This window comes from Cricetulus griseus (genome assembly GCF_003668045.3).
Source record: "Cricetulus griseus strain 17A/GY chromosome 1 unlocalized genomic scaffold, alternate assembly CriGri-PICRH-1.0 chr1_1, whole genome shotgun sequence".
In the NCBI taxonomy this organism is placed as follows: Eukaryota; Metazoa; Chordata; class Mammalia; order Rodentia; family Cricetidae; genus Cricetulus; species Cricetulus griseus.
Genome location: NW_023276807.1, coordinates 137,510,332 through 137,531,805, shown reverse-complemented (window position 1 = coordinate 137,531,805; position 21,474 = coordinate 137,510,332). Strand labels below are relative to the sequence as shown.

At 34.1% G+C, this 21,474-nt stretch overlaps 1 protein-coding gene across 1 annotated transcript in view; it reads left to right on the top strand.

Moving 5' to 3' along the window:
• Positions 1 to 21,474, top strand: part of Gabrg1 (gamma-aminobutyric acid type A receptor subunit gamma1) — a 69,991-nt gene that overhangs the window by 27,136 nt on the left and 21,381 nt on the right. The window contains exon 3 of the mRNA XM_027390835.2: positions 11,012 to 11,079. Within this exon, the coding sequence (XP_027246636.1) occupies positions 11,012 to 11,079 (68 nt within the window). The remainder of the gene's footprint in view (positions 1 to 11,011; positions 11,080 to 21,474) is intronic.

Below are 21,474 nucleotides of genomic sequence, written 5' to 3'. Positions count from 1 at the left end.
TTGGGCCTTCTTTTAAGAGTGGTTTGTTTACCCAGTGAGACTAACCTAGAGAAAATGAATTTTTCATTTGCAAGTGGCTAACATTAAGAGATAGCTTCTGGGTGATGGAAGGGGCCTTATGTCCCCTTCTTGTTTTAGCTCTAAGATCCCATTTGGTGAAGACCCATGTTGGCTCTAAACATGCTTCCATAGTTTCTCAGATTTTATATTTTTGCTAACCCTGTTGTGTCTAGAAGATCTTTATTCTTTGGTCTATTCCATTTACTCTAGTTTTAGATTTTTCCCACCTCATTTTCTGCAGAGTTCTCTGAGCCCTGAGAAGGATTTGATGGGGATATCACATACATGATTTAAGTTGAAAGGAATGCATAGTACAAAGGAACGATTGGAGGGAAGAAAGGGAAAATAGAAAATTATGTAATTATATCTTAATTTAAAAAGAGAAAGATCACTGACCAGGTGAGTGCCCTTGAGTTTGAATTTAGCTAACAGTTTTATGGCAGTCATGTCAACTCCTTTGCCTAGGATACAACAGTAATTGCAGTCCTTTTTCAGTACACTGCATGAAGATGTGGTACTGCTCTGTCCTGGTCCAACTTATTGCTTGTGATATTAATATTTTAATATGTTTAAGTATTGAGTCTTTCAATGTCCTTGAATAAAGGTGTTAATTTTCCCTCTTTTCTGACTAATATATTCTAAAGTTATACTGTGAAACCATCAAAAGTTTTCCAGCATATTCCTGTCCATTATTCTAGAATCATCTGTGAGTCATACCTCTGACATTTATTACTGCTCTATTTTCCAAACAGACACAATATTGCCATTATTCATTCTACACATATTGACTGTAATTCTACAATAAGTTACAGTGTCTCTTTCCCTTGTAATTGCTTACCTATTATTACTAGCATCATCAAAAACCAAGAGCAATTATTTTGTTTTACACTTAATAATCCTTCATTGTCATTATTCATTTTATTGTACAATGCAAAACATTCAGCCACAGGAGCCTCTTAGAATTTGTTTCCTTTGTCTGTGTTTGTGTCCCTATTGCTTTATAAGCCCATGGCTTCTTTTCTCACATCATCCATTATAGCTCATCTTGACCCAGAACTAGTATTCACTCATCCTCCAAGGACATTGTGTTCTTTTGTATTTTTATTTGATTTTTGGCATGACATTTGGAATTCAAGTTCTAAGCACCTTCTCAGTTTCATTCATGTTTTAACTTCTCAGTGAACTACAGTAGAAAACTACATACTTTCTGAAAGCATTCAAAGTCATCAATGCTCATGGATTTTTCTTTTATACATGGACTATGAGGCATAGTCCATAGTCCATAGTCCATAGTCCATAGTCCATGTATAGACTATGAGACTTAAAAAACAAACATCATAACATTCATTCTAATCCTCAAGTCCTTCTTTTTTATAGCTTCTCTTTCCAACAATGAGAACTTGATTTTCATGTATCTACAATATATTATTATATATGGTCAATCCTTATAAATATATAATTTTACAACTCAATATATTTCTATGTGCAAAGCAAATTTCCTAATGAATTACCATGTCATACACAATTTTATGCTTCATATTTAGTTTATTCATATATGCTGATTTAGTTCCTAGATTTAGTATAAATTCTGAATCTAACTGTATTTTTCAAATTGTTATTGTGATGTCTTAATGTCATCTATTATTTAATTACTTGAGATTTTCTTATTATATATTTTTAGTATTTAATTCTATTTTCATTCTCTAATATATTATTTATATACAACAGTACATTAACCATGAATATTAAATATAATATGAAGGCTAAAAAATTTATATTTATATATTTTAAGACCAATGCCATCTCATAATTTTATGATATCTTTAATTTCCCATGTTTTCTGTGCTTCTCTTGCATGCATGTTTGAATATATCAACTTTTCTACCAATAGTGACATATTATTTATGTTTTATTAAAGCTTGCCTGAGAATTCAGAAAAGCAAATTAAGCCACAAGCCAAAGAAGCCAGGCACACACCTTTAATCCTAGCAGCCAGAAGTTAGGAGGTGGTGGTAGACACCTTTAATTCTAGGACTCAGAATTAAGAGATAGATGGTTCCCTGTGAGTCCAAGGCCACCCAGATCTACACAAGAGTGAATCAGTGTAAAAGAGAATTATAATTCATACCTGTAATTGCAACATTAGGAAAGTATGTAAGCAAGGTTTCAGTGGGGACATTTGTTCTCCAGCCACACTAAGGAGAGACAGAACTTTGAGACTTGGTGAAGAGCTCTTTCATTAATCAGCCCTTACAGCCTGAGCTAGAGATGAGAACTAGTTGCTGGCTGCTTTGCTTTTCTGAACTTCAGCTTGAAGCTCAAACCACAATATATGCCTCTGGGTCATTTATTTATTTGTGTTACATATATTTTCTGGAGTTGTACTGTATTTGTAAATTTACTTTGAAAGAACTGACGTCCTTTTAAGATACCAGTATCTAATAGAAGGATGTTGACTAACTCTCTACATCTTCATATTTCTTTGCAATCTTCAGAAGTAATATAACTGCTTCCCATATGGTCTATTTTTTCATGTACACTACTTATTCTTAATATATTTTAATGTTGCAAGCAATGTTGTCTCTTCCATCATATCAAGGATTATTGATTTATAAATAATCATTTCATTACAGAGCCTACCATTTCATGATTTTTATTTTCAACAGAATTTTCATAATATGATATCAGAGCCTGTATAGATAATTACCCCTGCTTTGCAATTAGTATGCATTCTCAATAAAATTTATGAGTAATCTAGTCTTTATATGTTCTGCTATCTCATAGGAAATAATATTTCAAACTGGGTTTCATTTTGTTCTAGCATTTTAGTGTTTTTCTGCATTATTAAATGGTCCATTCTTAGTCATTTTATTAGTCCTTTTTGATGTATTTGAAGTTGTCTGAGTCATGCCATTTGTGAGTATACTTTCCTACATCATGTGTAAGAGCAAAGCTTTTTCTGTTGACCTGGTCTCTAAGTGTAGAACATACAGAAGCCAAAGCTTTGAGAACACTCTTTCTTTCCAGAGTTTCAGCATTTAACTTCAGGCACTCTTGGCTTGTTTCTTTTGAAAAGTGTAATGGGACTCCAATGCTTTATTCCTTGAAGCTTATTTGATCTTAAGTTTTTTTTCTTTATGGGGGTTCCTGAGATTTTAAAAAAGTATTTCAAAAGAATAGCTTTACTCATATATGCTCAAGATCCATTCAGTTTACTTAACTTCTCCCCTCAAACACTTGATTTTTTTAATTTATTTTTAATTACTCATATTTACATACCCATCCACCCCATTCCCTCATCTTCCCATCTTCCCATGTTCCCTACCCAACCCAACCCAACCCACCCCCCAACTCCTCCCCAGGGATAGTGAGGCTCTCTACCAAGGACCTTCAAAGTCTGTCTTATTGTTTGGGGGGGGGAGGCTAGGCCTTCCTTGCTGTTTCTGAGTTATAATAGTATCCCTCCATAGAAGTGGGCTCCCAAAGTCCATTTGTGCTCTATCTATAAAGACTGGCTCCACTGTTAGAGGACCTATAGACTGTCTTGGACTCCTAACTGGTACCCATATTCAGAGGGGTTGGTTTAGTCCAATACTGTTTCCCCAGCTTTCTGACTAGGGTCTCCATTCTATCAGTAGGTCAGGTTCACTGTTTCTCCACAACTGATTTCCAGTAGTATGGTTCAGTGGTTAGCTGTGGGTGTCTGTTTCTGCTATGAACAGAAACTGGATGAAGGCGCTCCTTCCACTCCCTGCCCCCAGGCTCCAATTTGGTCAGGGGTTCTTGTCCCCACCCCCTTTTTCATGGGACTATGCAATCTTCTCTTGGGGCCCTCCTTGTTTCTTAGCTCCTCTGGCAGTGTGGATTGTAGGATAATGATCCTTTGCTCTATGTCTAAAAATCAAAAATGAGTGAGTGCATACCAAGTATATCTCTTTGTGATTGGGTTACCTCACTGAGGATGGTTTCTTCTAGTTCCATCCATTTGCCTGAGAATTTCAAGATTCCATTTTTTTCCTGCTGAGTAGTACTCCATTGTGTAAATATACCACATTTTCTCTATCCATTCTTCAGTTGAGGGGCAATAATGCAATAATGTGAAATAAATAAATAATTATTCTTGGCATTAAAAGAAGAGTTGATTAGCAACACTTGATTTTTTTATTATTTAGATAATACTTTATTAGTTTTTGTAATCAAACCCACGTAGATAAGACCTTACATATTTAATACAGTGCGTTACCCCTGTACAAATCGAAAAAAAATTAAGTTCAACATTTCTAGACCAACACTTGATGTTTTTTAAAAAAACTAATCAACTCTTCTTTTAATGCCAAGAATAATTATTTATTTATTTTATATTATTGCATTATTACTTCTATTCTGATATGTTGGTTTCTTCATGAATTCTTCATGGATAAGTTAGTAACAGTTGCCTGCCTTGTATTTATCTTGTGTTTAAATATTTTTATAATGATTACAGTCTGATACTAAATTTCTCTCTATTCGCTATTGGTCATCTGTGATGCCATCTTTGTGTCTTGTTTCACACAGTTCTGCATCTGATATCTGTCTAGTGGTTTAAAGGACAGAAACTGCAACCCAGTTTCACTGTCTGAATTTCTGTTTAGTAATTAGTCTTATTTTCCAAATGCTTGCTCACATACAGGCAATAAACAGTACTTTGAGCTTTTTCCTATGAGTTTCCTGATGTGGTTTGTTTTCTATTCTTTACTCCTTTGGGCTTTTTGAATGCCTGGACTTAGCTTGTTTCTAGCCAGCTTTTCTTAATTTAACCCTACTACCTTTTGCTGCTCGGCTATTTCCTTTTTTTTTTTTTTTTTTTTTTTTTTTTTTTTTTTTTTTCTTCTGTAATCTTACTTTCACTCTTATTCCATGACTGGCTGGGTGGCTGGGTGGCTAAGTGGTTGGCTCCTGAAATCCTCCTCCTTCATTCTCTCCTTACTCTTCCTATTCCTTGTTTCTCCTTCTAATTATACTCTCTGCCTGCCAGCCCCGCCTGTCCTTGCTCCTGCCTCACTATTGGCCATTTAGCTCTTTATTAGGATCATCAGGTGATTTAGACAGGCAAAAGCCACAGCTTCACAGCGTTAAATGAATGCAGAGTAAACAAATGTAATACACCTTAGCATAATATTCCCCAACAGCTTCTATTGCTTGTTGTTTGTAAGCCATTTTCCCATAGTTGGATTATGGTGGTTCTTTAAATTATTTTTGCAATAATTCTTTTGTCTAATGACTCTGTAACTAGTAGACATTTTACCATAGTTTCATAGTTTCAATCCTTTGATGTTCTTATATGGTCACTTATGTAGATTTAATGGCTATGATGGCTGTGTTTCTTTTGTGTTGGAAGAGATTGATTGACATTCATATTCTGTTTCCTTGTAGAAATACGTAATTCCCTTTTGCTATTTTTCTTTTTCCATCCAATTTTAAAAGCAAGTTTCTGTTTTCACTTTTGACACTGTGCTTTGGCCAGAGACACCTTGTTATAAAGAATGCTCTTTTATAAAAAAAATTTAGTCATAGTTTTCTTTCCCATCACTATTTGTTCTAGTTTCAGAACACGGTTTTAAGTACCTTTAGATTGATGATACACAGGTTCTCTTTAATGGGATTTTCGCATCAGTCTCAAGCCTGTTACTGACTCTCTTCTCTCACAAACTCTATTTCACTGTGTTAACAGAAGAAACTTGTACACAGAGTAAGACAGTGCTTGAGGTATTTCCAACTGAATTTGTTCCCACTACTCTCTCTCCCTCACTTCTTTCTCCTTTATCTCTCTTTTTCTCTTTTCCTGGAAAGTGGTTTTAGAATTTGAACAAAGAAGTTTTCTGTCTTCCCTGCACTATTTGTTCCTTTTTGTTTGTCTATTGTTTTGTTGGAAATATTAGAAACTAAGTCAGATTATACATATTTCTTTAATCAATGCCTTGGTCATACAGAGATTATTCCCTTTTAATTTCTTCCTGGAAATATGGAGGATTAATGCTTATTGCTTAATTTTAATAAGTAAACAGTGTGTTAGAAATATTTTTATCTTTGGAATTTTTTTCTACTAATCAATGGAGATATCATTTGTCTAGTCTTAAGATAGTGTGTTCAGAACCTGGTTTCTTGGTAGCAGAGGTATTGATGAAGTAAGTGAAAATTTTCACCAGTATCATAAATATTACACAGCTGTTTACATTCTATTTGTCAATATCACAGGTACAACTTTGGGAGAGCATACCTGGAGATGTTTCATGCAGAATTTCTGATCCCCGTCCATGTCCCCTCCCATGTTGCAGAGAAATCCTAAGCTGTTTCAACAGCACTTATTCCCATTTTCTCTCCAACTTAGTGAAGCAGTACAAGCTGTGATATGGACCTGAAGTTTTCTTTGTTGAAAGATGTGCAATAACAAATTCAGTGTCTTTAATATTAGAAGGATTCTTCACGGATAATTACTGTAAGAGTTCTTTTACAGCTATCATAGACTTGAGTTTGTGCTCATTTTGAAACATTTGTTTCCTGAAAATTTTCCTCATCTCTGCATTATTTTCATATTTGCATCCAAAATATTTAGAGATTTTCAAATACAGGTATATGAGGATATCAACATATATTTCTATTTAGTTTAATGTCATGCACACACTGTACAACCATCAAACTATAATGATAGTACTTTATGTTGATATTCATTTCTGAAAATTCTTTTCCAATTACTCCAGTAGTAGCTTTATAGGCTAAGGCACCAGTAGAAAATAACCATTGCTTTTGTCTATATTTGTGTTTTTATCAAATTTGTAATAAATAAAGACTGAAAAATAAATAAACCAGATTCAGTCATCTCCCAATTCTACAATTTGGATGAAATAATTCCCTTTAGAAGAAATTTGAAAAAATTTTATTCCTCAAATAAACTATGAGGAAAGCTTCATAAATCTTTGAGCATAGTTTGATATCTAAATTTTGTATTTGGGAAAGACTATGAGAATATGATCAATGAATGCATTAGAATGATTAGAAAAGGTGGCTCTTTTCATGGAGGGAATTTGGCTTGTACCATTTGTAAACAGTAATATATTTGGTTTCATTATATTATTTTTAAATAAAATATAATTTATAACCATTAAAATATGTTTGTTACCTAAAATGTCTCAGCCAACTATATGGTCTAATTTTCTTAAAGACTAATATTTGTGTATAGGAGAGGGTTTGGAGGGAGGAGATTGAATGGAGAAATGTTGTAAACATATTGTAATATACCTAATAAAATTTAAAAGTATATATAATTTATTGAAACACAGAAAAGAATATTTAACCACAGCTCAGGAGGAACGTTACAAAACTGATCCAGCAATTCCTACAATCTTCTCTATATAAGAAAGCTATTTTTTTCTGTCAGTGCATGGGTTTCTTATTTCTTATTAGACTGTGGCATAGAAGATCTCTGATATCTTTGTGCATTGATTAATTGACCATTATCTGTACTGACTGTAAAGGAATCACTTATTGAGCCCAGAGGCATTCCCTCTAAATTGCATTTCTCTAGTATCCAGCTGGAATATGTTTTCCTTTCTAAATATAGAAATGCAGTAGCTACCTGACTCAGGATGTATAGTGTGATGTCAAGAAAAATTATCTTCTCAACTTATAAAAGCCTTTAGGTTTGAGGAATTTTTCTTATAAACAATATTCATAGAATAATTCATAGGAGCAATGAGTCACTGCTATAAAGCAGTTACATATTTCAGTTATATTTTTCTTATTCTGTATTTTGTGCTTTATAATCATAAAGATTGTTTTCCAAATTAATCTGAAATATTTTCTTTATTTTACACATTATTAGTTCCTCATCTTCTGTAGGTCCACTTACCATGTGGCATACAAAATGGACTCATAGTTAGAAAGCATATATTTTGTGATTGTCAATGGAATATTTTTCTGAGCACTGAAAAACAAATAGGATAAAGTGAAAATTGTCTATTTTCTATAAACAAACCTGGAGACTATTTTCTATTAGTAATACTTTTATCTTGGTATCCTTTCCTTTTTTGTGGTCTTATGAAAACAATGTTTTTAAAAATACACTTTCCTGTTTAATCCAAATTTTGCTTGCTTATATAATATGGAAATAAGTAGTTTATGTATTAATAAAATACTAATTTTAGAATCAGAATATCTTTATCAACAGCAAATATTTTATGTTATACTAATGATGATCCTTCCCTTGTAGGATCCTCAGTGGCCTTGATTTATATTGTGATTTATATTGATCAGCCTTTTCTCAGTAATGGAATGTCATGTAGCCTGTCCCAATGCCAGAATTGATATTTGCCTAACATGCACAGCTTCATCTTATAATTGGCTCAGAAATATTGATATTATGGAGTCAAGTAACTCATTAATATGTAGAAGTTGCTACATTTTCATGTGGTAAACAGGTCTTGTAAAATAAATACCCTGAAGAGTCATTTGTTTTTACTGTAGGCAGTACCCAGTGCTAACTGTTGTGCTTTAAATGAAGAAACCAAATATTTGTTGATTTATGAGTATAAATAAAAATATGATTATGAAAGACTCATGTGTTTAGATCAGTTGTAATTGCTTAGAAATGGCAATAAATATACTTACAAATTCAAATAAGGAACCAGTTATAATGTTGTTAATTGGCTTCATAAAAATTATCCTTTAAATCCTGGCTGTAATTAGCTTAATTATCTATTTCTTGCCTCCAGTAAATAGTTAGCAGAAATAAATGACAATTAAAGGCACTCATCTCAGAAGTCATCACTCCCATATAAATTTCAAACCTCTGAATCATGTGATCTATTTTATTTAAGACAACCCCATGAGGCTAGCAAGATGAATTACCTTTCTTTGTGCTCTGTCTGTCTGAAAACTCAACTTTAAAAAAAATCAAAACTAATTCAAAATGACTAAATTTGAAGATGGATTTTCTTTCCAGCAAGTTCCTGCAGTCTTTTAGTACCAAATAAATACACAGTGGCTTATATTAATTATAAAGAGTTTGGCCTATGACTCAGACATATTATTGGCTAGTTCTCCCCTAATATTTAGCATATTTCTATTAAAAGACGTATTGCCATGAGGCTGTGATTTACTTGTAATGCTCTGGTGTGTTACTCTTTGTTGGCTGCATGGCATCTCCCTGGCAGCTGTCTGAGTTTCTCTTTCCAGCATTCTCCTAGTCTGGTAGCTCTACCTATACTTCCTGCCTGTCCATTGGCTGTTTTATTAATTAACCATAAAGGGAAACATATATTCACTCCATACAGAAGGATATCCCCATCATTTATTTATATTTCTGGTTAGGAAAATATGTGTATTTTTTAATAATTTTTTGTCTGAGGGTACACATAAAAATCTATATAGAGAATGAATGATTCCTCAAGTGCAAATGCTAGTCATTGTGAGGGATTCATAAAATATACATTGTAGCTTTGTGAGCACTATTTTTCAAAATGACTACCAATTTCCACTGAATTTTTGTAGGTTGAGGGCTTTGCCAGATAGACCAGTAAACCATAGGTGGAAAAATATTAAGACTGACAGATTTGTCCCTGTGTAGCCCAGAAAGTGAGCACAGCCCTTGAAGATGAGGAATGAATATCAGTTCAGAAAGGGGAACTGTACATGGGTTACAGTGGTAGAATCTGAACTGAATTAACATGATTAACACCATGTTTGTGATTGCAGACAAACGTCTAACCACAAGGTGACTTTTCTCCTCATTATCCATTTATCTGGAAGACATGATGGATCTTTTTATGTAACTCTTGTCCTCTCATGTCTATTTTGGGAACACTTTATGTGTGTTCCTCAACTAGAAGCAACTGAACCAAAGACTAAAGGAGCCTTTACATGCAATAGTATGGAGGTTATGAGTAGAGTTTAAGAAATTAGGTAAAAAGATTTTTCATGGCAGACAAGAGCATTGCCATTAATCTGGTAAATCTCATTAGAGGGAAGCTTAAATGGGAACAGAGGACCCCAGTGACCATCAGATATGGGACTGTAGCTGATAAGCTTTAATTATATATTATATAACTTTATACCCATTTAAAATGCCTGCCATTGAGGTGCATTTAGAAAGGATACGCAAAGATCAGATATACCATCTAAAAGACTACCTGAGAAATCCCTAATGGAAACATACAAAGCAAAGTAGATGAGGACTATGGAAGTATTTATATAGTGATCAGTAACATCCAACTATCAATATGAAAAGGAATATCTTTTCAAGAGAGAAAGTAAAGAGTAATGAATGAATAATTATTAAGGTCCTCATGTGTGTCAGTCATGGAATCAGAGTCTTAGACACATTGCCTCCTTTAATACCCATTCTATGGGTTTCAATATATGTTAGAACTGGCTCTCAGTATACACTTATTATATATCTTCTCAACTCTGTATTTAGGGACTTCACTTTGTATATTTAAACTAGCCATCCTGCAATAATTAACCTTTTAGAAATCAGGAACAGTTGGAAATCAAGAGTCTTTTCCTCACTCTCTGAGAGCAAGGTTGTTATGCACTTACCAACAAAGTCTTCATTAACTTTAAATAAAAATGTGTATTATTTATAGACAAAAATATATTCTAATACTAAAGGTCTAGAACTAAAAAAAATCTGGTAAAATTTTTACTGAATTTAAAGTCTATTATTTAGTTCAGCAATTTTCAGACATACATAATGAATTTAGATTGGACCCATGAAATATTTAGTTAACTCATTAACTTGTGTATATATAACTGATTTCAAACTGAAAAGTTTTTATGATTTTGTAACTGGCTTTTGCTGCTACATTTCATAATGAGATACATTATAATTGAAATAATGAAATATGATTCACTACTAAATTTATGGCTCCTCTGGAACAATCCTTGATATCATTAACCATTCTGTGTTGATTTGCAGTGAGGCCCACAGTAATTGAAACTGATGTTTATGTGAACAGTATTGGACCAGTTGATCCTATAAACATGGTGAGTAAAAACTGTTACAACGGAGGATTCCTGAGTGTGTGCCTTAAAGGAGAATGAGTAAGTGTTTGATTTCAGATAGTTCATTGTGAAGTAATTGTTTTAAGATTGCAATTACTATTGCACTGGTTAGTTTGCCAATTGGACACAAAGCAAGTTCATCTTGGTAAAGAGAACCTCAATTGAGAGAAAACCATTCTATCAGATTGTCTTCAACTGTGTGAAGAATTTTCTTAATTAATGATCGATGTGGGAAGACAAAGCTCACTGTCCACTGGAGGTAGTGCCACAGTGGAACAGGTGTTTCAAGGTTGTATAAGAAAGCAGAATGAAAAAGCTATAGAGAACAGGCTGGTAATTCTTCCATGGTCAAGGTGTAAGTTCCTTCTTAAAAGGTCTTATCCTGCCTTAGTTCCTGCCAAGGTTTCCTCAGTGGTGAGCTGATACCTGTGAGCCAAATAAACACATTCTTCACTGAGTTGAATTTGGTTGTGGTCTTTATTACAACAATATAAAACAAACTAGGAAAACTATGTGTCAAGCATTGGCCAGCAGAGCTAAAACACTCCTTAGAGAAAAATTAGTAACTTCTTATTGCAAAGGATTGCATTTCTAGTGCATAAAGAATTATTATTGGATCTATAAAAAGTCAGTATTTAAAGAAATATGGGAAATGATAAATCAGAAAGCCCAATGAGAAACCAGTTTGTGCCTGACTGAGAATGATCCACATTCTAGGAGCCAAACTCTGTGTCTACATTATAGCATCAGTAATATTCTGTAATAAATAGCTCCTTTAGCACTGCCATTAGTGTTTAGTTGTCCAGGACAGCCCTTAAACAACTTAAACAACTAGAGGCCTGTACTAGAGAACATCACTTCAAAACTGGAGGGGAGAAGTTCAAGTTCTTCAAGTTCATTGCTCAAGAACACTTTCTACCTTGACCCTCACCATACTTCTGTCTGCTTGCTCATTCCTGATGTCTCTTTGATTATGTTTTTAAAGAATTGTTATTTTCTTTAAAATTATGTATATTAAATGATGTAAATACATGGGTGAAATGCTTAAGAAAGTCTAAAGTTTAAATTGCAAAAAGTGTGTGTGTGTTCACATGCATGCATACATACACACATTTGAACATGTAACTCTCTGCATGTTTGTGGATATGAGGACATATAAGTACTACTACATATATAAAAAGCAATTATGGACATATGAGCATATGTACACAAAGACTCATTTACATAATTGCTTTTATATGTAGTACTTACTTGGGATTGAACTTAGAGCCCCAAATAGACTAGTCAAGTGGTCTACAAATGAACTATGTGTCTAGCTTGTTAATCTCTTCATAGCTGGGGAACTATTATGATGAGTTTATGTTTGATAGTTTGTCTTCATCCTAGTAGTACAACACCAAATTTAATTTCTCTTTCTTCTGGATCAGCCTAAGCTCACTGGTTGTCTCTTTAGACAACATGAGTTTGATCCCCAACACCCAAATGGAAACTTATAATCATCTATAACTCAAGTCACAAGGTATCTGACAACCTTTTCTTAGTGGAGCTGTACATAAATAATGCATGGATATATGCAGACAACACATACATTCATACATACACACATATAGATACTAAATAATGCATTGATGTATATGCAGAAAGACATATGTACATACATACATACATACATACATACATACATACAAATACTAAAATAAAATTGTACAATCCTTCTGAGTATGGTGTTCTCATGGCTGACACTGACTTCCATAGCAGTCTATGCTGATGGCTAAAATGGCAGCATTTTGATTTTACCACAACTGATGTATTAGTTGCTTTAGGACAAGTGAATATAAACAGAATTTTGTTAAATAGAGTTTGAGATGACAATCTGAGGCCCCATTGGACTGGCCTAGAAGATGCTTTTAATTATGGTCTAATACTCAGGGGAAAGACAGGGTTACAAGTTGTTCATAAAGAATTATCTAAACCTTTTTCTTTTTAAAAGCTAATTTAATGAAAGTGCTATTGAAACTACTGACGCAAAAATATGTGAGGAAAAATGAAAACAAAAACCACTGTCATAAAGGAACTAATAAGAAGGCTGTGTATAAGACAATTTTAACTAAGAAATTTGGGACAAACAAAGCTCACATTTCATAAAATGAACAAAATTACTTTGCTGTGAGTGTAGTTGAGTAATGGGACGTGAGTACAATTTAACAGACAAGAGGATAGCTGAACATTTTTTCTCACTAATTGCCCCATACAATTGCAGTGAGAACAAAAATACTCATATCCTATGTTAACTGTTTTACAGGCTTGATATTTTCTTTCTTACAAAAATCTTTAATTCTTTTGGAAGATGCCTACATTAAGTAGCACATTATATTTGAATGGAAGTGAAGTTCTTCCTTTCCTCCTGGTGGATTTTCAGTCTTTGAGAAGCAGATATGATTTTATTTTGTTGATCACCTATAGCCTGGTAATTGCCTTCTGACTAGTGATTAAACCCATCAAGGATTAAAGCAATCCCTCCAGCAAAGTCAAGAAAGATGAAGAATCTAGAAAGTGAAAGATATCCTGTCCATCTACAGCAAGAGATTAGTAGGTGTAAACACAGTCTCACTGACAATTATAACATACTCAGCTACTGACAAAAATGACCCCCACTTGTGTGACTTCATTGAGACCCATTACCTGTATGAGCAGGTGAATTCCATCAAAGACCTGGGTGAGCACGTGACCAACTTGTGCAAGATGGGAGCCCCTGAAGCTGGCATGGCAGAATATCTCTTTGACAAGCACACCCTGGGACATAGTGAGAGCTAAGCTAACCTCCCGAAGCTACCAGTGATGTCAGCCATCACTGAGGCAGTGCATGCATGTCGGCTGCCGTTACCTTTTCTATAAGTCAACAAAACATCTGCTTAAGTTCTTTAATTTGTACCATTTATTCAAATAAAGGATTTTGGTACCAATAATGGGAGAAATTGTCATAAAAATCACTAAAATAAAAAATAAAATAACTTAATTTTAAAATAAACTTACCCAGGATATAAGTTCTTCAGTGGAAGCCCTGAAAATGAAAGACAGAAGAGAAGCAACCTTTAAAAACCTATTCGGAGGGAGAACCCAAACCACAGGTGCAGAACATAAAACTCCTGTTTCCTGATCACAAGAGTGGTCTGTCAGATAGTCACAGAATACAGTTTCTGAAACTGCGTGGATCCTTCTTGCTAGAATTTCTAGCTGACTTTGCTAATGCAGACAGGGCTGAGGAACAGGACTCCAGATGTGAGGTTTGTAATTCAGAGATAGTCTGGAGAATCAGTGAAACTGTATTCCAAAGTAACAAACTAATGGGTTAAACGACATTGCCAACAGTACAAATAGGATCAATATAGTAAACACAGTGAAATTATATTAGTCAATATAGAAATAACTAATCACAGTCATTTTCAAATTAGTTGTAAAGGAAACCCGGGAGATTTTTTTACACAAATGTCCTTGTAGACCTGCAAAATCAGAAATGTAATTCAAAATGGATTGGAGATAGAGAGTGATCCTCTTCAAGCACAAGGAAGAGGTTTTGTTCTGTTTTGTTTTTCACATATTTAGTGGAATGGGAAATTGTCAAAGCTGTGGTGTGTTTGTGTGTGTGCACATGAGAGAGTTATATGGGGGAGAGGAGAGAACTAGATGATGGAAGTAGAGAAAGGGATGCAGGTTGGGAGGGAGCGTATGCATGTGTCCATATCTGGTATATTTGTGCTGAGAATAATTACACAACCTGTCTGAGTTTCAATGAACGTATTGTCCCATGAATGAGAGTGGCAGATGCCATTATTGCTAAGCTCTGTAAATTGACTTCCACCCCATTTGCTCTCCTCTCTTCTCAATTACTTTTGCATTTAAGAACAAAGAGCATGAGATGTAACTTTTACACATCAAAGAAAATATTTTCTTTTCTTTTACTATATTAACAGGAAATGTTACTGTGCCAAGTACATTAACTTGAAAAGTTATGAACAAGAAATATGACACAAGAAAAAGACTTTTTTTTCCTTCTCAGATTAGGTAGCTTGCATGTGCTGTGGAGTGAAGAAAATGATGTTGGTACTTGGGGGGAGGATGATGAACACTTGTTATGTTTGAAGAAACACACTTGCAGTTTTCAGTTTATTTCCTTCATTTCTATGATACTTAAAAATCTTATGGCTATAGTTTAATTTTCTTACTTATGCACCCATATGAACTTTTATCACCAATTACATAAAACCCTTTTACCACACATCTTATTGTAGAGCAATATAACACATTTTTAACATAGCACTAGCAAAAAGAAAAAAAAAACAAAGTTATACATGAGTCACATTTCTTTCTCTTGTCCTCTTTGACCTGTCTGGTTTGCTCATTTGCCATGAACTTACATATTACATCAAAATTATATTAATATCCAAGTGCCTAAAATTCAAAACAAATTTTATTTTGAACCATAGAAAAAACATTACTCATTATTGTTTCGTCAACTTTATGTTATATATTCCTGAAGTGTTTTATTTGCATTTACAATCTGCATGTAGAGGTCAACTTTATGGAAATTATTCTCTTCTTCACCTATGAACTGGATATTGAGGATCAAACTCAGGTCACTAGACTGACATGGGAAGGAGCTTTACATGATGATCCATCACACTGACCTAATGCTTTTATTTTATTAAAGTTTGAAATATTTATTTTTGCTTATCCAATAAAAATTAATGTAGTTTCTTCCAGAAAAATAAGACCTCTTTCTATGAGAGATTTAAAAATAGCAGAAAATGTGATATACCTGTATGATTTAATAAAGCCACTGCAGATAATCTCAGAAGCCATGCTACCTAGCCATGGAGGCCATGCTGTGGTGGCAAACACCTTTAATCCCAGGATTCAGGAAATGCAGACAGGTGGATCTCTGTTAGTTTAAGGTCACACCAAGATCTACATGAAATTGATCCAGTCTAAAAGGAAACAGAGCTCACACAAAGGTGATCTCAGCACATGGGATCACATGCCTTTATCACAGTACTAGGGAAGAGGAGACAGAGTGGTATGGCTGGGTAGAGAGAAGAATATAAGGAGGTAGGAGTCAGGAACTCAGGGATTGTAGTCTGAGGCTTGGTGGAGAGCAGGGAAGTCAGCATTTCCACTCTGAGGATTCATGGAGACAAGATCACCTATTAGATCTGAAGTAGAGGTAAGAGCTACTGGCTTGGATGCTTTGCTTTTCTGCTCTTTAGTGGCTTTATTAAATCATAAACAATATATTACCACAAGGAAAGTTGCCCCATTTTGAAAAGAGAAACCTATTTTTAATCAAGTAAATAGATATAGAGATCAAGATCTATGTTATGAATTCATATTGATTTAAAATGTTAATGGCAAGCCCAGTGCAAATTGTTATTAAAGAAAATTTGGTCCAATATTGTAAAAGAGACCTGGAGGTATTCAACGTAGTGATAAAATCACCAGTAAATCTATAAGGGAGGGAGAAAGTGGGAAGAAGGGAGGAAAGAAGAAAGGAAAGGAACCAGCTGTGTCATTGTGAAGGTACAGGTGTGGTAGTTGTGATCAAAATGTCATTGGCCCTTATGAAGATACTTTCTTGTAAGAAAAAGGAGAAGAGCATGAATACACAAATATTGAAAATGTGGAATAATTATTTTGCAAAAATAAAATATAGGAAATAGAAAGAATATTAGAATGCCTTGTGGAAAATTATATTTAGTCATCTGTGCAATGAATTATTAAAACGTGTGAGTGAATACATTTGTATCTTACAGATGGTGTTTCATACACCCAAATCCAAGTCCTAATGGCTTTTCAGGTTTCATTTCCTAGGAATGTCTCTGAGTATCTCTGAAAATCTCTTCAGGGTTATTCATTTCTTTCTATAGTTGATGATCATTTTGGTAAAACTCAGAATGCAGTGAAAATACAAACACTAACCTATAAATGTTAATCTTTTATTTCTTCCATTCAAGTGAGAAATAAGACACAAAACTGACTGAAAAGGTGAGATGACATAACATTAAAACAAGTATGAACACACTTTAAAAAACATGATGGAAATTACTTTCTGCCATCCAAAATACCCATTTTCCCTTGTCTGGAAATAGAGAGGTGGATAATTTTGTTTAGATGCTCCAAAGCCAAAGGAAGCTAGCCATTCCCAGTATGATAGCACAATGATGAAAATTTCTGTGTTATTTTGCCTTGGATAAGGTTACCAGTTATTGCCCAAAATGCTATTCCTGACCTTTTTGAAGATTTTTCTTTATGTTACTACCATACATTACAGCAATTTGTGAATAAAGCAAGCTAGCTTCAATACTGTGTGTCACAAAATCACAGGAGAGCTTAAAAGAACAAATTCAGTTCCTCAAAGAGGGGCTTGTCTTCTGAAATTCCAAGCTTGAGACTCTAGTTGCCTGTCTGCTCTGCAGATTTTAGACAAGTCACACCTCTAATAGCACAGGGGCCAATTCCATACAAGTGGCCACTCTCTCTTTCACCTGTCTATCTAGCCTACCTGCTCTTTCTCTGGAGAACTGAAGACTATCACTCCATGGAGGCAGTTTTGTGCAGATCTGAATGCTTCATGTCTAGACATATGTGCTAATAATGGCCTCTCTGCTGTGCTAGAATTGCCCTAAGGCCGGGGAGGTTCTTATCTTTTATATTATTAGATGAGGTTTAGTTTTTCTGTGACCATAGTAATTTTCATACTTTACTCTTTGATATTACATGCAGATTATCATGAAGCTTACAACTGACTGTAAATACATAATCAAGAATGATACAGAAAAATCAACAAATGAACTGTTAGGACTTTGTGTTCTTTTAATCCAATTTTAGCTGTATATACATTTAGAGCTATATTTATATCTCAGAAAAATGAGGATTTTTTACTAAATTGATAAAAGCTTAAAGATTAAATATCCTGTGTATTTGAAGAAAGAACTTCCCAGACACACATGATCATTCCATTGCCCAGTGAGGTTTGTACTCCTTTATCATCTTAAAATTTTTGCATTTTAGAGTTTTATGGCCAATTTATTAATCACAATGTCTTAGATTTCCCAAGCTTCTGTCTGTATGTACCTTATATCAATAGGTCTTTCAGAATTTCCCCCAGCTAAAAACAATCTCTACTATTTTGTTCCATTTATCTATACCTATTCCAAGTTTTTATTGATTTTTAAGTTTTTATCAAGCTCATACTTGTGGTGATGTATTATTTATGATTTAATAAAGCTTGCTTGAAGGATCAGAACACAAAGCTGATCACAGCTATGGAAGATGGACAGTAGTGGCACACACCTTCAATCCCAGGATTCAGGAGGCAGAGACAGATGGATCTCTATGAGTTCATGCCACCAAAGTATACATAAGAGTGAATCAGTCTAAAACGGTAATAGAGCTCAAACCTTTAGTCCCAGCACTAGAAAGGTATATAAGACAGAAGAAAGGTGTTCAGTATTTAGTCTTAGGCATTCAGTTACCAGTCATGCTAAGGATTTGTGGAGACAGGATTGTCCATTTAATCTGAGGTAAGGTTAAGAGCTAGTGGTGGCTGCTTTGCTTTTCTGATCTTCAGCTTGAATCCTAAAAATCTGTCTCTGAGTTTATTATATGTGTTACACATATTCAGTTCTGAGAACTTTCCATTGTTGTCCTCTTGAAGCAAACAAATCAAAAGATCACAGTAACTAGATTGTCAAAAATTGCTGAACCAGTTAACAAATTAATAGGCATGATATTTTGTGATATTTGCAAGCTCCATTCACACAAAGAAACAGATTCCAGAGTCAAAAAGTTCACAGCTGAAACCAAGATTCATGGGAAAGTCTTGAATCTCTCAAATTGTATTAGCAATGATCTCAATGCTCTCATTTGAAAATTTGAGAAAATAAACCTCATAAAATGTTTTGCTCCTTGTGATATTTTCAGGCAGCCTCTATTTTCACAATAATTTAGCAAAATACGTTTGATATTTGTGAACTGCTCACTAATGCTTATATAATTTGGGTTCCCTATTCATCTCTCTCTCTATGTTTTTCTTTTAGTTTATAGCTGACCATGGTTAAATCCATAATTTTATTTTAGCCAAGTGATTACATAGCTTAAGAAGATATTAACATGAAGGTCAACAGACATGATCATTATCAATCAAACTGCCCAATAAAGTTAATAAATCTATATTTACTGGTTAGGGAGAATATGCATTTTGTGTGAAGATTCTTCCATTCCAAAAGCAAACAGAACCCCACATGCAATACTGAGCTATCCAATACTTTTAAGTGTGAGATGTGGTACATAGTTACAATTTGCAATGTTGGTAACTATAGTAATATACACTTTTTATTTTTCCTGACTATCTTATAAATCAGAGTAGCATATTTTTCACATTTATTCATTTTGTTGGTTACATTCAAGCAGACAGTGAAGTTTACAAGTCATGTCAAACCTCAAGTATTAAATGTACTGTTCCTTATCTCAAAATGTTTCTTCTAGAAGGTATTGTACTTTTTCTGAGCTAACAGAAATTCCATTTAAGAATTTTTTTATTTTGTGCAGATGATTATAACCTTTAAATAGGAACATGAAGTGCAAGAACATAGTTTGATCATTTCCTGGAAATTACTATGAATGAGTAAACAAAATTGGATTTTTTGATTACATATAAAATGGCACAGACTTTAATAACCTTCTTATCGCAGTAAGGTATTTATTAAGGATTAGCAGTTTAAAGGGACTTGGGACTGTAGGTCCTGCAAATGATTTGTGAAGGACAACTTATCAAGAAATGTGCTCTGCATCTCTTTCTTTTGATTATAGATTGTAAGTAGAACCCTTTCACTTTTCTTGAATATTTTCTATTTAGGGAAATTGACCTGTTAGAAATCATGACCCCTCCAATAGCTGTGAGCACATTTAGAATTATGTGTTATGAAACACAATTCTGTGCTGAATTATGGCCATAAAGGTATAAAGCTCTGGGTCTGTGGCCTAGCATTGGAATTAATAAATTCTGTGAAGCTGCCGAATGGTATTTATGCTGTTTGCAAAATTCTATTACTGGAAATTAGTTCTCAAATGCCACTTTTGATGCTATCTTAGGAATTTGAAGTCAATTTTGCTTAAGTGCCACAATGTTCCTCACACCAGCCAATGCTCTTTATTTCCCAGGTCACAATCCTTCCTAGTTTCTTAGTAATTTTCTGCTTTATTTTCCTTTCCAAGTGTATGATTTGACCCTGCTAAATATCATCAGCCATCTTCTTTTTCCAGCCTATAGAAGGTGTCCTCTCTGTTCATATTTACTATTATAAAACAACTTTTCATCACTGGAAAAGTTAGGGTTGGGCTTAAGGTAGTTAATCTTTTGAGTAAGTGAAGAGGACATTTATATAAATTGCAGTTGATCTCCATATTTATTAAGTGACTTTTGTCCTGGCAAGGAAGTGAATAAAGATGACAAAAATAAGGTATGTCCATGTATTTACCACAAGATTCAAGGATCAGTCAGGACAGTGACATTTGCCTTGCTAAACAAATGCAAAGATTATGTATCACACCACTGATAATATTCAGTAAGGCAATTAAGAATCCATGCCATAAGTGTATGATAAAATGAAGTTTCCCTCTCAATATATCTCTATATTCCAGTAACCAAATGATAAATAATCTTGCTGCAATCTAGGATTTGATCCAACTTCCCTATTGAGAAGTTGAACCCCAGACTGTTTGCTCATTAGACTCCCTAGCTTAAAAAAGATATTAAATATTCATTAACAAAACTCACAGTCATACATCCATTTCTTATAGTAAATATTTCCTGTCAGGCAAATTGACCAATTGCAAACATCACATCAAGAAAGAGGACTCTATCTTCTCCTGAAACAAGTAGTTAATATGATACTTCATAGTTTTAAACTGTTTTTCCTTCCTCTGTTAATGTCAAATTTGTATACATATGTAAGCAAACAGTCACAGAGAGACACATTTTTTCAGTTCCTTTCCTGAATTTTTGTTCTTCCCTTAAATTTTGTGAAAATTTTAATACTTGTAGGATTGCAGGCTTTTTGTCAGGATCCCAAAGTGGGTAATACCTCATCTGAGAGCTCTTTCTTTACACAACTTGCTCTTGCTGGTTACCACCCTGTGAAAAGAGTGTTGACACCTAGGTCTTCAATTATGACCCTTGTAAATGTCCATTGGGATTTATGAACTCTGACATGGGGAAAAATTCTTCATCTATCATCATTTGAAAGTTTTGGAAAACTTTTATTAATGTGACATGTATTTTTTACAAAGGGTTAGAAAGTTTAAACAACAGGCTAGCACATA